Here is a 21,170-nt window from a genome sequence, read left to right as displayed (position 1 = left end):
ATCAGGGACATTTATCAGGACTGCTGCATATGCACAGCCCTTAACGTTATTAAAGATCCCACCCATCCATCCAGTATCCTCAATGACTTTCTACCATCAGACAGGAGACTATGATACATTAAAAACAAGAATGGTCAGGATAGGAAACAGTTTCTTCCCCCAGGCTAATAGGCTTCTGAACTCCCTGTTGCATCATATTGAAAATGCCACTAGTTAATCTGATCCAGTACAACATATAATATTAATGCATTTTAGTTTTTTATTTATGTGTGATTCATCTACAGATTTTATCCTTCCCCTCATATGTCATCGTGTGTTATGTACATTATGTGTATTACTGTGTTTTTACACCCCGGTTTGGAGAAACGTTGTTTTGCTTCTAGAAACCCCATTTCCAGAAAAGTTGGGATATTTTCCAAAATGCAATAAAAACAAAAATCTGTGATATGTTAATTCATGTGAACCTTTATTTAACTGACAAAAGTACAAAGATTTTCAGTAGTTTTACTGACCAACTTAATTGTATTTTGTAAACATACACAAATTTAGAATTTGATGGCTGCAACACACTCAACAAAAGTTGGGACAGAGGCATGTTTACCATTGTGTTACATCACCTTTCCTTTTAATAACACTTTTTAATCGTTTTTGGAACTGAGGATACTAATTGTAGTAGATTTGCAATTGGAAATTTTGTCCATTCTTGCTTGATATAAGACTTCAGCTGCTCAACAGTCCGTGGTCTCCATTGTCTGATTCTCCTCTTCATGATGCGCCATACATTTTCAATGGGAGATAGATCTGGACTGGCAGCAGGCCAGTCAAGCACACGCACTCTGTGTCTACAAAGCCACGCTGTTGTAGTCTGTGCAGAATGTGGTCTGGCATTGTCCTGCTGAAATAAGCATGGACGTCCCAGGAAGAGACGTCGCCTTGATGGCAACATATGTCTGTCTAAAATCCTAATATACGCCTCAGAGTCAATGGTACCTTCACATACATGCAACTCACCCATGCAGTGGGCACTGATGCACCCCCATACCATCACAGATGCTGGCTTTTGCACCTTTCGCTGATAACAATCTGGATGGTCGTTTTCACCTTTGGCATGGAGAACTCGACGCCCGTTTTTTCCAAAAACTAGCTGAAATGTGGACTCATCTAACCACAGCACACGGTTCCACAGTCTTTCGGTCCATCTGAGATGAGCTCGGGCCCAGAGAACTCGCCGGCGTTTCTGCATAGAGTTGATGTATGGCTTCCTCCTTGCGTAATACAGTTTCAAGTTGCATTTCTGGATGCAGCAACGGACTGTGTTGAGTGACAATGGTTTTCCGAAGTACTCCCGATCTTGCGCTGAGAAATGTTCCTTCTGAACTGACTAACAATTCTCTCACGAATTTTGGCACAAAGGGGTGAGCCACGACCCATCCTTGCTTGCAAAGACTGAGCCTTTGGTGGACGCTACTTTTATACCCAGTCATGATACCTCACCTGCTATCAATTAGCCTGCTTAATGTGGAGTCTTCCAAAACAGTGTTACTTGAATATTCTGTGCACTTTTCAGTCTTATTTTAACTCTGTCCCAACTTTTGTTGAGTGTGTTGCAGCCATCAAATTCTAAATTTACAAAATACAATTAAGTTGGTCAGTAAAACTACTGAAAATCTTTTCTTTGCACTTTTGTCAGTTAAATAAAGGTTCACGTGAATTAACATATCACAGATTTTTGTTTTTATTGCATTTTGGAAAATATCCCAACTTTTCTGGAAATGGGGTTTGTATATACATTATAAATACGTATATAGTTAAATGACAATAAACTTGACTTGATTAACCAGCTATTCAACCTGATTTGAGCAAAAACCAAAATTCATGCAGCCAGCTGATTGTAATGACTTCAGCAGTTGTAGTTCAAACGACACTCTTTATCAAGTTCTCATTCAACAGGGCTCAACTGTGCAAGTGGCTGGTTTAAGATCAAACAAGCCCACAATATGTAAACCCAGCCTGCCACACTTGAGGAAGTGCAGAAAGCGGAAAGAAGCAGAGCAACAGGTGGTGGTGGGTGGAGAGGGGGAGGAACAAGGATGAAGAAGATGCAGGGGAAGCAGTTCAGCCCAGTCCAACACAGGCAAAAGCCTCTCCACCACTGAGCACATCTACAAGGAGCGTTGCCACAAGAAAGCAGCAGCCATCATCAAGGACCCCCTACCATCCTGGCCATGGCCTCTTCTCATCGCTGGCATTGGGAAGAAGGTACAGGAGCCTCTGGCCCCCCACCACCAGGTTCAGGAACAATTATTACCCCTCAACAATCAGGCTCCTGAGCCAGTGTTCACTCACCTCAACACTGAACTGATAGCACCAACTTATGGTCACATTTCATGGTCTCCACACATCATGTTCTCAATATTTAATTAATTGATTTACTTATTATTAAGTTTTTTTGTATTTATATAGTTTGTCTTCATTTGTAAATTGGTAGTCTGTCAGTCTTTGTGTGCAGTTTTTCATTGATTCTATTCTATTTCTTTGTTTGACTCTGAATGCCCACAAGAAAATGCATCTCAGGGTAGTATATAGTGGTATATACAGTGACCTTGAGTCAAGGACTAGAGTTTATTGGAGTAGAAGGACATTACTTTAGAAACAGAGATGAGATGGAATTACTTTAGGCAGAGGGTGGTGAATCTGTGGATTTCATTGCCATAGTCGGCTCTGGAGACCAGGTCAATGAATGGGTAAATTTAAAGCAGAGGTTGATAGGTTTTTCATTAGTAGGAGTTTCGAAGGTTATGGGGAGAAGGCAGGAGAATGGGACTGAGATGGAAAATAAATCAGCCATGATGGAACAGCAGAGCAGACTTGATGGGCCAAACGGCCAGTTCTGCTCCTGCATCTTATGCTCTAATTTCCTTACCAACCTGTAGTTACCTGGCTTATTTATGCTGCCCTTCTTAGATAAAAGAACAATACAGGTGCACATTTCTTTATCCAAAATTTTGAAATCCAGAAAGCTCCGAAAACTGAAGTTTTTTTCGCCAACAGCTGACATCACTCAGGTGTGACGTGGCAGCACTAGCAGAGGCTGCCAGGCGTCAGTTGTGGCTCAGCGCTCCTACTGGTTACACGTGCATTTGCTGTTCGCTGATATTTTGTGTTCACTGTTGACTTTGTGTTTAATTTCACTGTGAAAATGTGGAAAAAAAAGCTGCAGATACCCCTATGGGTAACAATGAGAAAAAGAGAGGGAAGTGTATTGATAATGATTCTGCGTTATCATTATCAATATCGTAGAAAGTGGAGTTATTGCAGAAGCTTGATTGTGGTGTGTCTGTGTGGCGTCTTACTGAAGAAAATAGTCGGAACTACCACTGTATATGATTTAAATAAACAGAAAGACAAGTTACTGAAGTTTTATAGTGACAGTGATGTTCTGCATTTATTCCAGTCAGTCATTTACCATGTGTTTGATTCGTTTCGTTTGAAGCTGTACATTTTTATGTTTTATTAAATGTTTTTGTTGGAAATAAATTCTTTTCTTGTCATTATTCCCTAAACAATACAGTATAACAACTACTTAAATAGCATTTACATTGTATTAGGTATTATAAGTAATCTAGAGATGATTTAAAGTATACAGGAGGATGTGCCTAGGTTTAGTGTGCCACTGGGTCCTAAAGTCTACTGCACAGATGACAGATTAAATAAGGGACTTGAGCATAATTGTTTTTTCTATCGGGGGAGGGGTCTGAAATCCTAAAAATTCTGCATTCCGAAATGCAACTGGCCCCAAGGATTTCGGATAAGGGATTGTGGAACTATACTAGCTATCCTTCTGCCTCATCAATGCTTGGGATTTATCCACCCTCATGCATCCCATAATATATAACACCTCTGATTCAGATTCATGCACTTACCACATGTACACTGAACCATACAGTGAAAAGTGCTATTTGCATTAACAACCAACACAACCAAGGATGTGCCGGGGGCAGCCCGCAAATGTTGCCTCACATTCCAATGCCAACATAGCATCCTACAACGCTCAGCAGAACAACACAGAACAGAGCAAAAGAGAACACAGCAAGCAACAAAACAACAACAGCAAAGCAAGCCCTCTTCCTCAAAGTACAAAAGTACAAAATTCATTTCTTACCGAAGTACGTATGCATTATTCAACCTTGAGGTTCATCTCATTACAGGCAGCCACAAAACAAAGAAATCCAATAGACCCCTTCATAAAAAGACTGTCAAATACCCAATGTACAGAAAGAAAATCATGCAAACAATAAAAGTAAGCAAATAACATCCAGACACAAACAAGAGAAAATCTGCAGATGCTGGAAATCCAAGCAACACACACAAAATGGTGGAGGAACTCAACAGGCTAGGCAGCATCTATGGAAAAGAGTTAACATTCGACGTTTCGGGCCGAGACCCTTCAGCAGAACTGGAGAAAAAAAAGATGAGGAGTAGATTTAAAAGGTGGGGGAGGGGAGTGAGAAACACTGAGTGATAGGTGAAACCACAAAGGGGAGGAATGAAGTAGAGAGCTGGGAAATTGATTGGTGAAAGAGATACAGGGCTCGAGAAGGGGGAGCCTATTAGGAGATGACAGAAGGCCATGGAAGAAAGAAAAGGGGGGAGGAGCACCGGGGGGGGGTGCGATAGGCAGGCAAGGAGATAGGCAAGGGAATGGTGGGGGGGGGGTGGAAGAGAGGGAGCATTACCAGAAGTTCAAGAAATCAAAGTTCATGCCACCAGGTTAGAAGCTACCCAGATGGAATATAAGGTGTCGTTCCTCCACTCTGAGTGTCTCTTCATCGCATCAGTAGAGTAGGCCATGTACTGACAGATCAGAATGGGAATGGGAAATGGAATTAAAATGGTGGCCACTGGGAGATCCTGCTTCGTCTGGCAGATGGAGCCAACTGAAGTTCATGAAAATACAACAGTGCAGTATACAATAGAAATAAAAATCTATAATTTACAAAAAGTAAATAAATAGCACAATCAGTAAGACAAAGGAGATGGGGATGGACTTCAGGAAGACCAAGCCTGCATTGCTCCCTGTTACTACTAATGTTGAGGACTACTTGGAGAATGGACTTGAGTGGAGCACCAACACAAATGCTGTGTACAAGAAGGGCCAGAGTCACCTCTATTTCGTGAGGAGACTGAGGTTTTTGGAGTGTGCAGGCCTCTCCTTCACATGTTCTACCAGTCTGTTGTCACCAGTCCAATCTTCTACACTGTGCTGTGCTGAGGCAATGGCATCAACACTGGTGATGCCAGCAGGCTCAATAAACTGATTAGAAAGACTGGCTCTGTTATAGGAGCCAAACTGGACACACTGGAGGCTGTGCTAGAACAAAGGACCCTCCAGAAAATCCTGGCAACTCTGGACAATGTTTCTCACCCTCTGCATGTCACCTTGGCTGAACAGAGAAGTACTTTCAGTAATAGACTAAGACAACTGCACTGCTCCAAAGAGCGCTATATGAGGTCATTCTTACCCTTGGCCTTTAGGCTCTATAATGAACGAACCTATAGCTGGGGATGTGACGACCCTCTCCTGTTAGACTGTTATTAACCACTGTTTAAACTCTGCTCAGCTCTTTTATCATGCCCTGCTATCACGGACACCCTGTGCAATACTACCATCACTTCCTATCTGGATAGTGTGAATGTGCTCCTATTACCATATACTTCCACTGTAATTCTTACACTACCATCTTACCAGTATGAACTTGGAAATCTTATAAATCATTTTTTTCTTAATTCTCTTCTAATATTTGTATATCTGTTCACTTGTAATGCTACTGTAACACTGTAATTTCCTTTGGGATCAATAGAGTATCTATCTATCAAATAAAAGAAGGAATAACCAGGTAATGTTTACTGTCTGTTCAGAGGAGAAGCTGTTCTAAAACATCGAGTGAGTAACTTCAGGCTCCTGAACTTCCTTCCTGATGGTAGTGCTGAGAAGAGAGCATGTCTCGGACGGTGAGGGTCCTTAATGATGGATGGTGCCTTCCTGAGGCAGTGATTGTTGAAATGTCCTTAATGGTGAGGAGGGTTGTGCCCGTGGTGGAAATGACTGAGTCTACAGCCCTCTGCACCCACTTTTATCAATTTCAATAAAATTAAGAACAAATTGCAAATCTTAACAACCCTGTGGATTGTTGCAAGAAAAATACATCCCTGAAACCTACCTTCTTGATTGTTTTTGTCTGAATCAAAGCAAGTTCTCGATTCTCATCGGCCACATACAATGACAATTTCACATACGGATCACTAAATAAAAAGAAAGAATAAAAATGTTAAAATTAACTTTACATTCAGTTCTGTGTGGCAATCAGTCCCTAATCAGCAGATAATTGGGCTCACAATGCTGTTCCTATGCTGCTCTTCTCAACAATACAGGACATTGGGCTCGCCATTCTAAACTTGCATTGGAGCTACAAGCCCAAACTTTGGAGAGCAGGAGAAAGAGAAGGAGGAGTGGACAACCTCTCATTCTCTGGGATGTTCTCAAATTTCAATGCTTCGGCAACATCAATAATATTATCACACAGATTATAAACTGATTGTGAAGTTATTTGGAATGGATAACTTCATTCAGCGCTACTCTGAACTGATTCGACAACCTATAGACTCACTTTCAAGGAGTTGTTACAACTTAATGTTCTCAGTATTGTATACATTTGCAGTTTGATTTTCTGATTGGTTGTTTGTCAGTCTGTTTTGTGTATAGCTTTCCATAAAATTCTATTGTTTTTATTTTGCCTGTAATCGTGCAATAAAATGAATCTGAAGGTAGTATCTGGTAACACATACTTTCTGTACTTTGATAATAAATTTACTTTGAACTTTGAAACAAGGTTTTAGAATTAATCCTGATGACACAACTTGAGCAGCAGGGGGTGCTCTTTATAAGCTACTTCAGTCTTTACTCATGCAGAAAGTAAATAATCAGAATTATTATCAGGTTTCATATCACTGGCATATGTCATGAAATATATTGTTTTGCGGCAGTAGCTCATTGCAATACATGATCAAAAATTACAAATGACAATAGATAAATAAACAATATATACATATACACACACACATTATATATAGTTGTGCTAAAAGAGAACAAGAAAAGAAATAAAATAGTGAAAATAATGTTCCTGAGTTCATTGTCCATTCAGAAATCTGATGGTGGAGGGGAAGAAGCTGTTCCTGAATCACAGACACCAAAGGTGCAGCAGATGATGGAAATTGAGAGCAATACACCCAAAAATTTTTATAGATACACCGTAGAAAGCATTCTTCTAGGGTGCATCACAACCTGGTACAGAAGTTGTCCTGTCCAAGACCGGAAGAAGCTGCAGAAGATCGTGAACACAGCCCATCACATCACACGAACCAATCTTCCGTCCTTGGACTCACTTTACACTGCACGCTGTCGGAGCAGTGCTGCCAGGATAATCAAGGTCACGACCCACCCAGCCGCTTTTCGCCCTCTTCCCTCCGGGAGAAGGCTCAGAAGCTTAAAGACTCGTACGGCCAGATTTGGGAACAGCTTCTTTCCAACTGTGATAAGACTGCTGAACGGATCCTAACCCGGATCTGGGCTGTACCCTCCAAATATCCAGACCTGCCTCTCGGTTTTTTTTGCACTACCTTACTTTCCATTTTCTATTTTCTATTTATGATTTATAATTTAAAATTTTAATATTTATTATCGATTTGTACTCCAGGAAGCGCAAAGCGCAGAATCAAATATCAGTGTGATGATTGTACACTCTAATATCAATTGTTTGGCAACAATACAGTATAAAGTATAAAATGCTGGAGGAGCTCAGCAGGTCAGGCAGCATCTATGGATGGGAATGAACAGTCAGTGTTTCAGGCCGGGACCCTTCATCAGGACTGATGAATCACTGAGTGTGTGTTTTCAGGCTCCTGTACCTTCTCCCTGATGGTACAATAAGAGAGTGGGTCCTGGGGGAGGGGGGTCCTTAATAATAGATTTTACAACAGCATCTGCAGATTATTTTGTGTGTAACAGATACCGCCTCTTTGGACCTATGCCTCAAAAAGCTTTTATAAGCAAACTCAACATAGCCTCAGATTCAGGTTTGTTTATCACGTGTGTCCTCTAAGCATACAGTAAAATATGTCACTTGCTTTAACAACCAACACACCTGAGGATGTGCAAGTGTCGCCACACATTCTGCTGCCAGACTGAAGGGGGAGAACAAGCTGGGTATCTAGACCTCAGCTTCTATAGCAATGCTTGAGACGCACTTGATCAGATTCTATTGAGGTGCTTTGCAAACAGCAGAGGGACTTTGGAAAACAGACGATTGCCAAAAGTTCAGATTCTAATATTCTTATAACTACACAGTGTATTGTAACACACACAAAATGCTGGAGGGACTCGGCCACACAGGCAGCATCTATGCAGGAAATAACCAGTCAAAAATCTGGGCCAAGTTCTGATGCAGCGTCCTGGCTCATATCTTTGACTGTGTATTTCCCTCCATAGGCGCTGCCTGACCTGCCGAATTCCTCCGGCGTTTTCTGTGTGTCCTTGAAGAGTTCCAGCGTCGGCAGAATGTGTGTCAATGGACAGTCACTTTTGATGACGATCATTAAGGTTTGGTGCTGATCCTCTTTTCTTGCAGACATGGTACAAGTCGGACATAACATGGTGTGGGTGTCAGCTGTTGTACATACTTTAAGGTGTTCCATGCACTGCTGTACACAGGCACGGAGAGCTTCATTAGCAAAGAAGACAAAAATGCAACTAAACATTGCTTAATCTGCAGTAAGCAAACCCACTACTGACCTACAACAGTGAGAAGGAAGGTCAGAGACAGTCACCGAGGACAGGGACTTGGACTCAGTCCTGATGAACATCTCTTGGGCTGCAATAATTAGCATCCAGCAAAAACAAGCATCTTTCTGTGTGGCAGATTTGACTGAAGCCAGTGGTGATTTTGCTCCCAGACTCTCACAGGCTTCCTTTTGCAGAGACACCTTCATGTCATACATGGTCAAACTTTGCCTTAATGTTAAGGGCCAGCCCTTGTGCCTCATCCTCACAATTAAAGCCTATTGTCCATAGGTTGCAAGGAGGACACACCTGAACAATTTTGCAAAACCTAAAACGGAGCGCCACAGACCTCAGTATCCATTAGGGAAGCTAAGTCTGCACCTGTGGTATTGGATGCTGAAATCTATGAGGTTATAGACAGGGTAAAAGCAAGCAGGGTTTTTTCAGAGGATGGGCGAGACTAGAACCAGAAGTTGTAAGTTAAGGGTGAAAAGTGAAATGTTTAAGGGGAACTTGAAGGGGAACTTCTTCACTCAGAGGGTGGTGAGTTGTGTGGAACAGGCTACCATCAGAAGTGGTGGATGTGGGTTCCGAAGATGAGCTTGGACAAGTACATGCATGGGAAGTGTGTGGAGGGCTGCAGTCCACGTGCAGGTCAATGGGACTTGGCTGTGGCATGGACTAGATGGGCCAAGGAGCCTGGTTCTGTGATGTAGTGCCCTATGACTTTATGAAATATTCATAATACGTTTGTAGAATGCGACAGTATTTTTGCTAAATTTAACAAACTCAGAGATTACATACACCCTTAGAATAGATAGACTGAATCAGTGAACACTGGAGGTTTAAAAGGGATGATGTTAACAGCAATGCACAGAAGACCCCTCAGATAGGGAACAGTACTGGAGAACTGAAGGTCAGTCTGATACCCAAGCATCAAAAGGGAGACAGAACAAATTCTTAATGTGCTGCATAATAACTAGCTGAATGCCCATGGCACTAAAGATAATGGATCCCTTCGTTTCAGACGAAGCAGGGAAGCACACATTGAGGCGGAGAGAATAATGAGTAGTCAGTCATCATCAAAGAAAGGTCTTGGCCCGAAACGACTACCTATTCATTTCTACAGATGCTGCCAGGCCTGCTGAGTTCCTCCACATTTTGTGTGTGTTGGTTTGGATTTCCAGTATCTGCAGACGTTCTCGTGTTTGATCATCATCATTATGTGCAGTGTCCCATGGCATGACCAATCATGGTCTTCTATCAGTCTTTAATCTTCCTGTGGGGAACATCCCCTTCACACTGTTGTTCTTATTCCTCTCTCTATCTGTGCCCATGACTGTTCTTGCCAAATGTTTCTGCAGAAGTGGCTTACCATTGCCTTCTTCTGGGCAATGTCTTTACAAGATGGGTGACCCCAGCCATTATCAATAGTCTTCAGAGATTGTCTGCCTGGTATCAGTGGTTCCATAACCAGGACTTGTGACACGCACCGGCTGCTCATACGACCATCCACTGCCTGCTCCCATGGCTTCACATGATCCTGATCGAGGAGCTGACCAGGTGCTACACCTTGCCCAAGAGTGACTTGCAGGCTAGCAGAGGGAAGATGCACCTTATACCTCCTTTGGTAGATATGCATGTCAAGTCAAGTCAAGTTTATTGTCATTTCGACCATAAACTGTTGGTACAGCACACAGTAAAAATGAAACAACGTCCCTCCAGGACCCTGGTGCTACATGAAACAACACAAAACTGCACTAGACTATGTGAGACAGCAGAAGGCTACACTAGACTACGTAAAACAACAGAAAAACTGCACTAGACTACAGACCTGCATCCCATTACCCAGACTCGTCAGTACAGATTTGTAACAGGAGGACATGGTAACTTCAGTGATGTTTTAAGAACTAACATGAAAGGTAGTCAATGGTCAAGATGTGGCTGCAATCCATGCGGATATTCAAAGGGCCTGTGATGAGGTTTCACACAGTAATCTCATGGCTAAGTTCAGGATGTGTAATCAGATGATTAGGAGTTGAACATCTTTTAAGCAGAAAATTGGATTTTGGAGTTAAAAACTATTTATTTACTACCATTGGAGAGGAGGTACAGAAGCCTGAAAATTCACACTCAGTGACGTAGGAGCAGCTGCTTCCCCTCTGATCCCAGTGCATCCTGGGACTGTGGTGGTCATTGACGCAAACGATGCATTTCACTGTATGTTTCAATGTCCCCACCAACTCCCGGCAAATCCTGTAAACGTAACTTTGCTAGATCAAATAACGACAGCACAAAAAGATCTTTGCTTATCTTTCCACCCGTTTATTTCTTCGAGCTCAGCCGGGGAGTGTGAACTTGGACACAACATCAGGGAAAGAACCTTCCTCATCTCAAGTTCACTGCCTGATGCCAGAATTGTCAGAAGTTATAAGGCCACCAATACAAAAGAACAATCAGTTTGATAACCATTCCGGTCAAGTCAATGGACTATTGATACAAAAGTACAATCAATTTGTTAGACACTCCAGCCATCTTAAATAAAGAAAAGAATGTCCTACCTGGTTTGCTGGAGCCACAACTTAATGATAAAGATAAGGACATTCGTCAAATTTATGCTTTAATTAAGAACGAAGAAGGAACATTCAGGGTCCCAGAACTGTGCATCCCAGAGAGCACATATTGCCCTACATTAAAGTAAGTTGATACACTTCAAGCATTCCCTTTGGTAAATGCAACTGGAAGTCAGGATCATGAATAATATGAGACTCAAAGAAAGTATCTGGTAGGAACTTCGTCACTAATGAATGTTTTGTCTAATTTCCATCAGGTACTGCTTTTTGTCAAAATCAAACGGTGTGAAAAGCCCAGAGACATCTGACGTGGATCTGGACAAACTTTAATCATCTTGCTCCAAAGAAGGCAGCTGTGAGACATTATTCAAACACACTGCAGTCACAGACATAGTCAGTACTTAATTCATTGTTTACAGGGATCTGAGAATCCCCCATTCCCTTAAACTTTATCAATCCTAGACCATGACTATTGAAAACGGAGAAGGAACATTCAGGATCTCAGAACTGTGCATCCCAGAGAGCACATATTGCCCTACATTAAAGTAAGTTGATACACTTCAAGCATTCCCTTTGGTAAATGCAACCGGAAGTCAAGATCATGAATAATATGAGACTCAAAGAAAGTATCTGGTAGGAACTTCGCCACTAATGAGTGATAAGAAGGTAGTACTTCCCACTGCAAGGAATAACTGGGTGCTGCACGGTAGCATGGTGGTTAGTGTAATCACTTTACAGCACCAGCGTTCACCAATCAGGGTTTGATTCCTGCCGTCGTCTGTAAGGAGTTTGTACATTCTACCCATGACCGCTTGTGTTTCCTCCAGTTTCCCCCCACGTTCCAAAGATGTCCAAAGGTAAATTTAATACCAGAGTATGCATACAGTATACAACCTGAAATTCATCCTCTTCACAGACACCCTTGAAACAAAGAAACCCCACAGAATGACAGAAACGTCGAATCCCTAAAGCCCCCCACTCCCTTCACACAAGCAGCAACAAAAGCATCGATCCTCCCCCCCACTCATGCCAGAAGCACTGACCCCACCCCCCACAACCCTCCCAACCATGCAAGCCACAGCAGAAACCCCATAGAGCCCTTGAACCCAAGCCCATCAAAGTACAGTCCACAAACCAGCACTTCGCTATCTCAGACAGGCTCTCTCTCCAGTGAGAGAGAGAGAGGTCACTCCTGCAACAACGAGAGCGGAGACCAGCAGCTCGCTGCTCCGATGTAACAATTTTCCGTGTCCCTTCTCCAAGCACCCCCCCCCCACCGCCGCCGTCTCAAGGACCAGTTGGCTCTCACTCTCCGCCAAAAAAGGAGTGGGGGGGATTGCTAGAGTTACAGGGGCCTTCCTCCGACAGCAGCCAGCAATTAACAAACAAAAAAAATAAACAGTTATGGCTAAGGTGAGTGAATTGCAGGCATGGTACATTGGCGCCAGAAGCGTGGCAACACTTGCGGGCTGGTTCCAGAACAATCCTCAGACTGTGCTGGTCGTTAATGCTAAAACATTGTTGTATTTCACTGTATGTGATTGAGGTAATTTATCCAGATACTTGTAAGGAGAATCTGAAAGCTCAGGGAGAAGCAAACAGAAGCAAGGAAGAGCAAGTTGAAAATTCAGAGCAGATTCACAGGGAGAATAAAATTTCAGCATAGACCAGAGGCAATGAATACTAATTTAATTGCTAAACTATGCAACCATTTGTACTTATGCCTTCAGGCTTTCTTTTATTTTGTACAGGATTGTTTGGCCAATGCATAGTTTAAACTTCAAACATAAACTGAAGAGATTCCGCAGAAGCTTGAAATCCTGAGTAACACACACAGAAGATTCTGGAGGGACTCAATAAATCAGTCAGCATCTATGGAGGGAAATACACAATCGAGATTTTGGGGTGAGATCCTTCATCAGGACTGGAAAGGAAGGGGGAAGAAACCAGAATAAGAAGCCTAGGGGAGGGGAAGGAGAACAAACTGGCAGGTGATAGGTGAAGCCAAGTGAGGGGGAAGGTACGTGCAATGAAGTCTATATTTAGCAAATATAAATAGCGTATAAATATAAAACTAGCAAAGTCTATGTTTCTTTTCACACATGATGAATATGACACTGTCTCTTCGTTCACTTTGATTTCTGGATCTTTTCAGCCTTGCTGTACCTCGCAGTGATTTCATTTTCTAGTCTGCAATATCTGGTAACATGTGAAAGTGATTCAGGCATTGATGTCAAATCTCTATATAAGATCAAGGCTATACGACCAGCAATGTGATTATTTAAATAACATTACAAGTCCAAAATGCTAGAAATACTCAGAAGCAAAATAACAAATGTTTTAGGGCAACGGGGAACATTTCTCACATTTTTCTCTAACGGTTGTGAACTGATTCCACAACCTATGGACTCACTTTCAAGGACTTTACAACTCATATTCTCAGTTTTATTCATTTATTATATAAAAATAAATAAAATAAATAAAGACATCCGTTAGTCTTGTGAGACCACGGACCTGCGCCTGGAAAGTCTTCACTCTCCAGGGCGCAGGCCTGGGCAAGGTTGTATGGAAGACCAGCAGTTGCCCATGCTGCAAGTCTCCCCTCTCCACGACACCGATGTTGTCCAAGGGAAGGGCATTAGGACCCATACAGCTTGGCACCGGTGTCGTCGCAGAGTGGTGTGTGATTAAATGCTCAAGGACACAACACGCTCCCTTGGCTGGGGCTCGAACTCACGACCTTCAGGTAGCTAGTCCAATGCCTTAACCACTTGGCCACGTGCCCACACTATATAAAAATAATAATCTTCTATTTACACAGTTTGTCTTCCTTTGTACATTGGTTGTTTGTCAGTCTTTGTGTGTAGTTTTTCACTAATTCCACTGTGAGTGCCTGCAAGAAAATGAACCTCAACGTGCTCTGATAATAAAATTACTTTGACCTTTGGACTTTGAAATTTCCCAACAACATAGGAAGTGGCCTTTTGACCCATCTAGTCTGTGCTAACTGTCAGAGCAACACTGGCTTCTGACCTCTTCAAACCTGACTATCACCTCCCCCTGGGTCCCTTCCTCCTTCCTGTTCTTCTCTGGTCCAGTCTCCTCTCCTATCAGATTCCTTCTTCTCCAGCCCTATACCTTCCCCACCCACGTTGTTTCACCTATCACCTTCTAGCTAGCCTTCTTCCCCTGCTCCACCTTTTTATTCTGATGTCTTCCCCCTTCCTTTCCAGGCCTGAAGAAGTGTCTCAGCCTGAAACATGAACTGGTTTATTCATTTCCACAGATTCTGCCTGGCCTGCTGAGTTCCTCCAGCATTCTGTGTGAGTTGCTTCCCATTCTCCTGCAACTTTTCCTTCTCATGTGCGATTGGAGGAAAGCATAGAGGAGGATGTCAAAGTGCCAGAGCTGGGTTTTTTTTCACACAGCGAGTGATGGGTGAGTGGAACACCCTCCCTGGGGTGGTCGAGGCAGATACATTAGGGGCATTTAAGAGACTCTTAGACAGGCAGAGTCTATGGAGGGAATAAACAGTCGACATTCCAGGCCAAGACCCTTCATCAGAGTCCTGCTTTCATCAGATCTTTCATCAGATTTCCTCTTCTCCCTTTGAAGTTACAAGGCTCACTGTGAAATTTATTAGATGACAGTGTTAACAATTAAAAACATGAACTTAAAAACCTTTGGGTATCAAATGGAATAACAGTCAAGGAGGCATGGTAGTGCATTGGGTAGCACAGACACTTCACAGTGCCGGTGATAACCAAGCAGGATTCGATTCCCGCTGCTGTCTGTAAGGAGTGTGTACGTTCTCCCTGTGCCTGCTTTGGTTCCCTCTGGTGTTCCATCTTCCTCCCACATTCCAAGACATACAGGTCAGGGTTAGTAAGTTGTGGACAAGCTATGTTGGCACCCGAAACATGGAAAAGCTTGCGGGCTGCCCCCATCACATCCTCAGCCTGAGGTGCTCATTGGCACAAAATGACACATTTCACTTATTTTTCAATGCTTCCAGGTACGTGCAACGAATAAAGCTAATCTTTAATCTTTAAAATAGTCTTTCACCTTTAAAAGTAGTCCGGAAAATTAGTCTGGCACGAACATCCCAAACCTATGAGATTATCAGAGTTCTATTGCAGATAGGCTAAAAATTCCCGGCGGCCCAACATTTTAAATCCTATACATGAGGAAATATGCAGATGCTGGAATTTCAAGCAACACACATCAAAGTTGCTGGTGAACGCAGCAGGCCAGGCAGCATCTCTAGGAAGAGGTACAGTCGACGTTTCGCGCTGAGACCCTTCATCAGGACTAACTGAAAGAAGAGCTAGTAAGAGATTTGAAAGTGGGAGGGGGAGGGGGAGATCCAAAATGATAGGAGAAGACAGGAGGGGAAGACAGAGGGACTGTACCTCTTCCTAGAGATGCTGCCTGGCCTGCTGCGTTCACCAGCAACCTTTATGTGTGTTGCTTGATGTTAATTCCTATTCCCATTGACATGTTAGTCCATGGCCTCCTCTTGTGCCACGATGAGGCCACCCTCAGGGTGGATTAGCAATCTGACTGCATGAATCATCGACTTCCAACCTGACTGCATAAATATTGATTTATCCTTCTGGTAAAAATGATATTTCATCCCACTCCTCTCTTCACCTATTCCCCACTCTGGTCTCTAAACTCTTATCATCTCGCTCTGGGTCCCTTGCTCCTTCCCTTTCTCTTATGGTCTACTCTCCTCTTTGATGTATGGAAAGGTTTAGAACAATTCTGACAAAGTGAACCGTCCATACGCTCCACCTTGGTCATCACTACCTTCACCTAAGCTGATGTGAACAGCCCCCTTCACTTTCATCCCAGCAGGTTTCAGTTTGCCTTAGTTACCTGCTTTTGTTTACAACTGCACCTTTTGACACGCAACTGCTCAACAGACTCTGTATCTGCAGTATTAGTCCAATGTTGTGTGTTACTACAATACCCTTCACCTCTCCCTGGGTCCCTTCCTCCTTCCCCTACTCCTATGGTCCACACTCCTCTTCTATCAGCGTCCTTGCTCGCCAGCCCTTTACCTTTCCTACCCACCTGGCTTCACCCATCACCTTTGAGCCATCCTTCTTCCCCTCCGCCCACCTTATTATTCTGGCATCTTCCCCCGTCCTTTTCAGTCTTGAAGAAGGGTTTCGGCTTGAAACCTTGACTGTTTATTCATTTTCATAGACGCTACCTGATCTGCTGAATTCCTCCAGCACTTTATGTGTGTTGTTTTGGATTTCCAGCATCTGCAGAATTTCTTGTGTTTGGAAATTACTCTGTTCACATTGTTATTAAAATTGAACACAGTGACAAATATCTCTTATAAAGGCAGAAAAACACCACTGTAACAATTGAGAAGCATACTGCAGAGAATGTGACAGGTTTAAAAAAAACACATAATGGTGACAGTTACTAGGTCAAGAAACAAGCAATTCAATTCTTCACAGAAACCCAGTTGGATTGGCCAACAGCCCATTACACAAAAGATTCTGCACTCATCAAACAGAACAAACTATTCAGTGCTTTCTTCCTTGTTTTCCTATTTGATCAGGTCTTAGTTAATCTTTATCTCAGCTTTATTTACAGTCCTTGCTTCAATATCCTACAGTTTCAAAACACAAAATTTCAGATTTTCATTTGAATGTTCTTCCGATCAATTTAATATCTGGTGAATTTCAATCTAATTCTCAGCAGGCTTTTCCCTCTGAGGCTGAGTGAGACTAGAACTAGAGGTCAAAGATTAAGGGTGACAGGTGAAATGTTTAAGGGGAACTTCCTCGGTAAGAGGGTGGTGATAGTCCGGCATGGACTGAATAAACTGAAAGACCTGTTTCTGTGCTTTTTTATTTTATTTATTTACTGAGATACAGCGTGGAATAGGCCCTACTGGCCTTTCAAGCTGTGTTGCCAGGCAACCCCTAATTTAACCCTAGCCAAATCACATGACCAATTAACCTACCAAGCAATAGGTCTTTGTACTATGAGAGAAAACCGGAACACCCAGAGAAAACCCACGCAGTCACAGAGAGTATGAATTCAGCGCGGGTCTCTGGCACCGTAAAACCCTGTGCTAACCACTATGCCACCATGCCTCCTGAACCACTATACTAACGTATAGCTGTGCCGACTTGATGAACAATAATTCTGGTTCCCACTCCATACTCTTAGCTAAGTGCATCTCCTAATCGCACTGAGTTCTTTACAAGTGAATGCTTGCCACTGATCTGGATTTTGCTTAGAAGGGACAGTAATTTCCTTCAATTTAGCTTAAGTTTTTTTTGAAATATCTCAAACAGATTAGCCTTTAGCCCTCAACAATCTGGAGAGTGCAAGCCGCTATACTGCCTAAACAAGAAGTCACACACAATGGCCAAGTCATTGGGAGTATTTAAAGCAAAGGTTGATAGGTTCTTGATCAGTCAGGGTGTCAAAGGATATGGGGAGAAGGCAGGAAGAACGGGGTTGAGAGAGATAATAAATCAACCATGATGGAATGGCAGAACAGACTCAATGGACCAAATAGTATAATTCTGCTCCTACTGTATGTCTTATAGTCTTTATGGTTTTAATTGGGCCAAGGTGTCTTCAGAACAACCTAAGCCTACACTCACTAGTCACCTCCTGTTAAACAGTCTTTCCTTGAGCAGGTCTACAGCAGCAAACTATCTCAGTTAAGACAAGAGATTCTGCAGACACTGGAAATCCACAGCAATGCGCACAAAATGCTGGAGAAACACAGCAGGTCAGACAGCTTCCATGGAGGGGAATAAACAGCTGATGTTTCAGGTCGAGACCCTTCAACAAGATTTATTAAACTTTCTCAGTATGTGTGACTACAATCTGATTGGATCACAAATCTGACCGGTTGCGCAACATCCCATGACAAATATAGCTGTCGAAGGACTTCAATTCTTCTGAATGTCATTAATGTTAATATTCACAAATGTTGAAAGAAGTTAATGATATAGTCCTCAGAATATTTAAAAAGAAACAAGATCAAAACAAGACAAAAAAAAACATGAAAATTACTTGAACCTACAATTATCGCTCAGAGCTATTCGCCCCCACAAAACCAGACTTGCTGGACCTTAACCAGGTCTAAGCTGACACAAATTCATGAGAAATTCAGAGTTGCTGGGAAACTGTGCAAGTTCTCACATCACCGGCAAACAGCACACGGATTCCAACATCCAGTTCAAGTTGTGAAAGGTCTGAAGCCTTATGAAAGATGATTCAACAGATATTAAAGTTAAAGATGTTGTAACACTAATGATTTTACATGCCCTGGTTCCTTCAGAACATAGAACACAGAACAGTACAAGCACAGTAAAGCCCTTCAGCATTAATATTACTCACCATTTGGCTCTCTTTGTGCACTATTTACTTCATTTAATTTTATATATATATTTCTTACAGTAATTTATAATATATTTAAGGTCACCAGGACCGGATGAGATTTACCCCAGGCTACTGTGGGAGGCGAGGGAAGAGATTGCTGAGCCTCTAGCGATGATCTTTGCATCATCAATGGGGACAGGAGAGGTTCCGGAGCATTGGAGGGTTGCGGATGTTGTTCCTTTATTCAAGAAAGGGAGTAGAGATAGCCTAGGAAATTATAGACCAGTGACTCTTACCTCAGTGGTTGGTAAGTTGATGGAGAGGATCCAAAGAGGCAGGATTTATGAACATTTGGAGAGTTATAACATGATTAGGAGTAGTCAGCATGGCTTTATCAAGGGCAGGTCATGCCTTACGAGCCTGACTGAATTTTTTGAGGATGTGACTAAACAACATTGATGAAGGAAGAACAGTAGAAGGTCCTGACGAAGGGTTCTGGCCCGAAACGTCAATCGATCTTTTCCACGGATGCTGCCCAACCTGCTGAGTTCCCCCAGCGTGTTGTGAGTATTGCTTTGACCCCAGCATCTGCAGATTATTTTGTGTTGAAGAGCAGTAGATGTAGTGTATATGGATTTCAGCAAGGCATTTGATAACGTACCCCATGCAAGGCTTATTGAGAAAGTAAGAAGGCCACTGGCTAGCTTAAAATTATTTCTTAAATGTCCCTAATGTATCTACTTCTGCAACCTCCCTGGCAGTGCATTCCACACACTTACCACTCTCTGACAACCCCCTATATTTTCCTCAAATCACCTTAAAATCACGCCCTCTTCTATTACCGCATTGGGAAAAAGTCTGTGACTGACAACTCCATCTGAGCCTCTTGTCACCTTGTACATCTTTTATTTTTCTTTCGGACCCAGTATCTAAGGAAGGATGTGATGCTGTTAGGAAAGATCCCAAAGAGGTTCAAAAGAATGATTCTGCTTATGAGGAGCGTTTCATGGCTCTGGGCCTGTACTCACTGGAGTACAGAAGAACGAGCCGGGGTCTCATTGAAACCTATCGAATACTGAAAGGCCTAGATACAGTGAAGTGGGGAGGAGCTTTTCTATAGCGGAGGAGTCTAGCACCAGAGGGAATAGCCTCACAATAGAAGGATGTCCCTTTAGAACAAAGATGAGGAGGAATTTCTTCAGCCAAAGAGTGGTGAAACTGTAGAATCCGTTGCTCCAGACGGCTGTGAAGGCCAAGTCAGTGAGTATATTTAAAGTGGAGCTTGACAGGTTCTTGATTTGTAAGGACATCAAAGGTTATGTGGAGAAGGCAGGAGAATGGAATTGAGAGGGTTAATAAATCAGCCATGATAGAATGGCAAAGCAGAGTCAATGGGCTGAACGGCCTAATGCTGCTGCTATGTTTTATGGTCCTATTTACCATTCAATTATTCCTCAAGTGGAAAAGGGTTCAGTGATCTTCTCAGCAGCAACCATCTGAGCATTAGTTTGGTACTTCAAATGTTGCATTCGCTTGTTTCAGCTATTTAATTATAAACATAACTGATGACAATTTAATGTCAAACCCCTGGTTCTTTGGTTAAGACCATAAGATAAAGGAACAGAATTAGGCCATTTGTCCCATCGAGTCTGCTCCGCCATTTCATTACGGCTGATCTATTTTCCCTCTCAGACCCAACTTCGTGCCTTTTCCCTGTATCCCTTCATGCACTGACCAATCAAGAATATAGCAACTTCCGCCAAGTATCCTTAAAAACATGGCCTCCACAGCCACCTGTGGCAACGAATTCCACAGATTCACCATTCTCTGGCTAAAGAAATTCCTCTTCATTTCCTTTCTAAAAGGACACCCCTCAATTTGAGACCCTCCTGTCCTCTGGCCTTAAACTCTCCCATCATAGGAACCATCCTCTCCACATCCACTCTATCGAGGCCTTTCAACATTCAGTAGGTTTCAATGAGGTCACCCCCCATTCTTCTGAATTCCAGTGAATACAGGTCCAGAGCCATCAAATGCTCTTCGTATGTTAAGAAACAGAACATTACAATTTCTGTCATTAAACAAGAAAACTGCATGGTTTTATTTTCCCTACAACACCCAAGAATCGCCTTGGGAAAATTTACCTCTGTGAAGCAAACCAATTTTGATTGAGAGCAATATAAAGAACACCTTCCTCTTCTTCGCCAATTTGTGAGATTGCCAACACCAATGACGGCCATCACCATCAACACTGTAAACAAACCACTTTAATGCAGCAACCTCATATGAAGTGATTTGAGTACTGGAATGAAGATGTATATTTACTTGACAGAAAGAGGGAGAGACAGACGTTTCAGAAAACAAAGCTGTCTTCTATCTGTCAGACTTTAGCA

At 42.6% G+C, this 21,170-nt stretch overlaps 1 protein-coding gene across 6 annotated transcripts in view; it reads right to left on the bottom strand.

Moving 5' to 3' along the window:
* nedd4l (NEDD4 like E3 ubiquitin protein ligase) overlaps positions 1–21,170 on the bottom strand; it is a 466,571-nt gene that overhangs the window by 290,330 nt on the left and 155,071 nt on the right. For all 6 annotated transcript variants that reach the window (XM_063042682.1, XM_063042686.1, XM_063042690.1 and 3 more), the window contains one exon: positions 6,222–6,303. In XM_063042682.1, coding sequence (XP_062898752.1) covers positions 6,222–6,303 — 82 coding nt within the window. The remainder of the gene's footprint in view (positions 1–6,221; positions 6,304–21,170) is intronic.

Source organism: Mobula hypostoma, chromosome 3 (genome assembly GCF_963921235.1).
Source record: "Mobula hypostoma chromosome 3, sMobHyp1.1, whole genome shotgun sequence".
NCBI classification, from domain to species: domain Eukaryota; kingdom Metazoa; phylum Chordata; class Chondrichthyes; order Myliobatiformes; family Myliobatidae; genus Mobula; species Mobula hypostoma.
The sequence above is the reverse complement of the archived record's forward strand: the minus strand, read 5'-3'. Positions and strand labels throughout refer to the sequence as shown.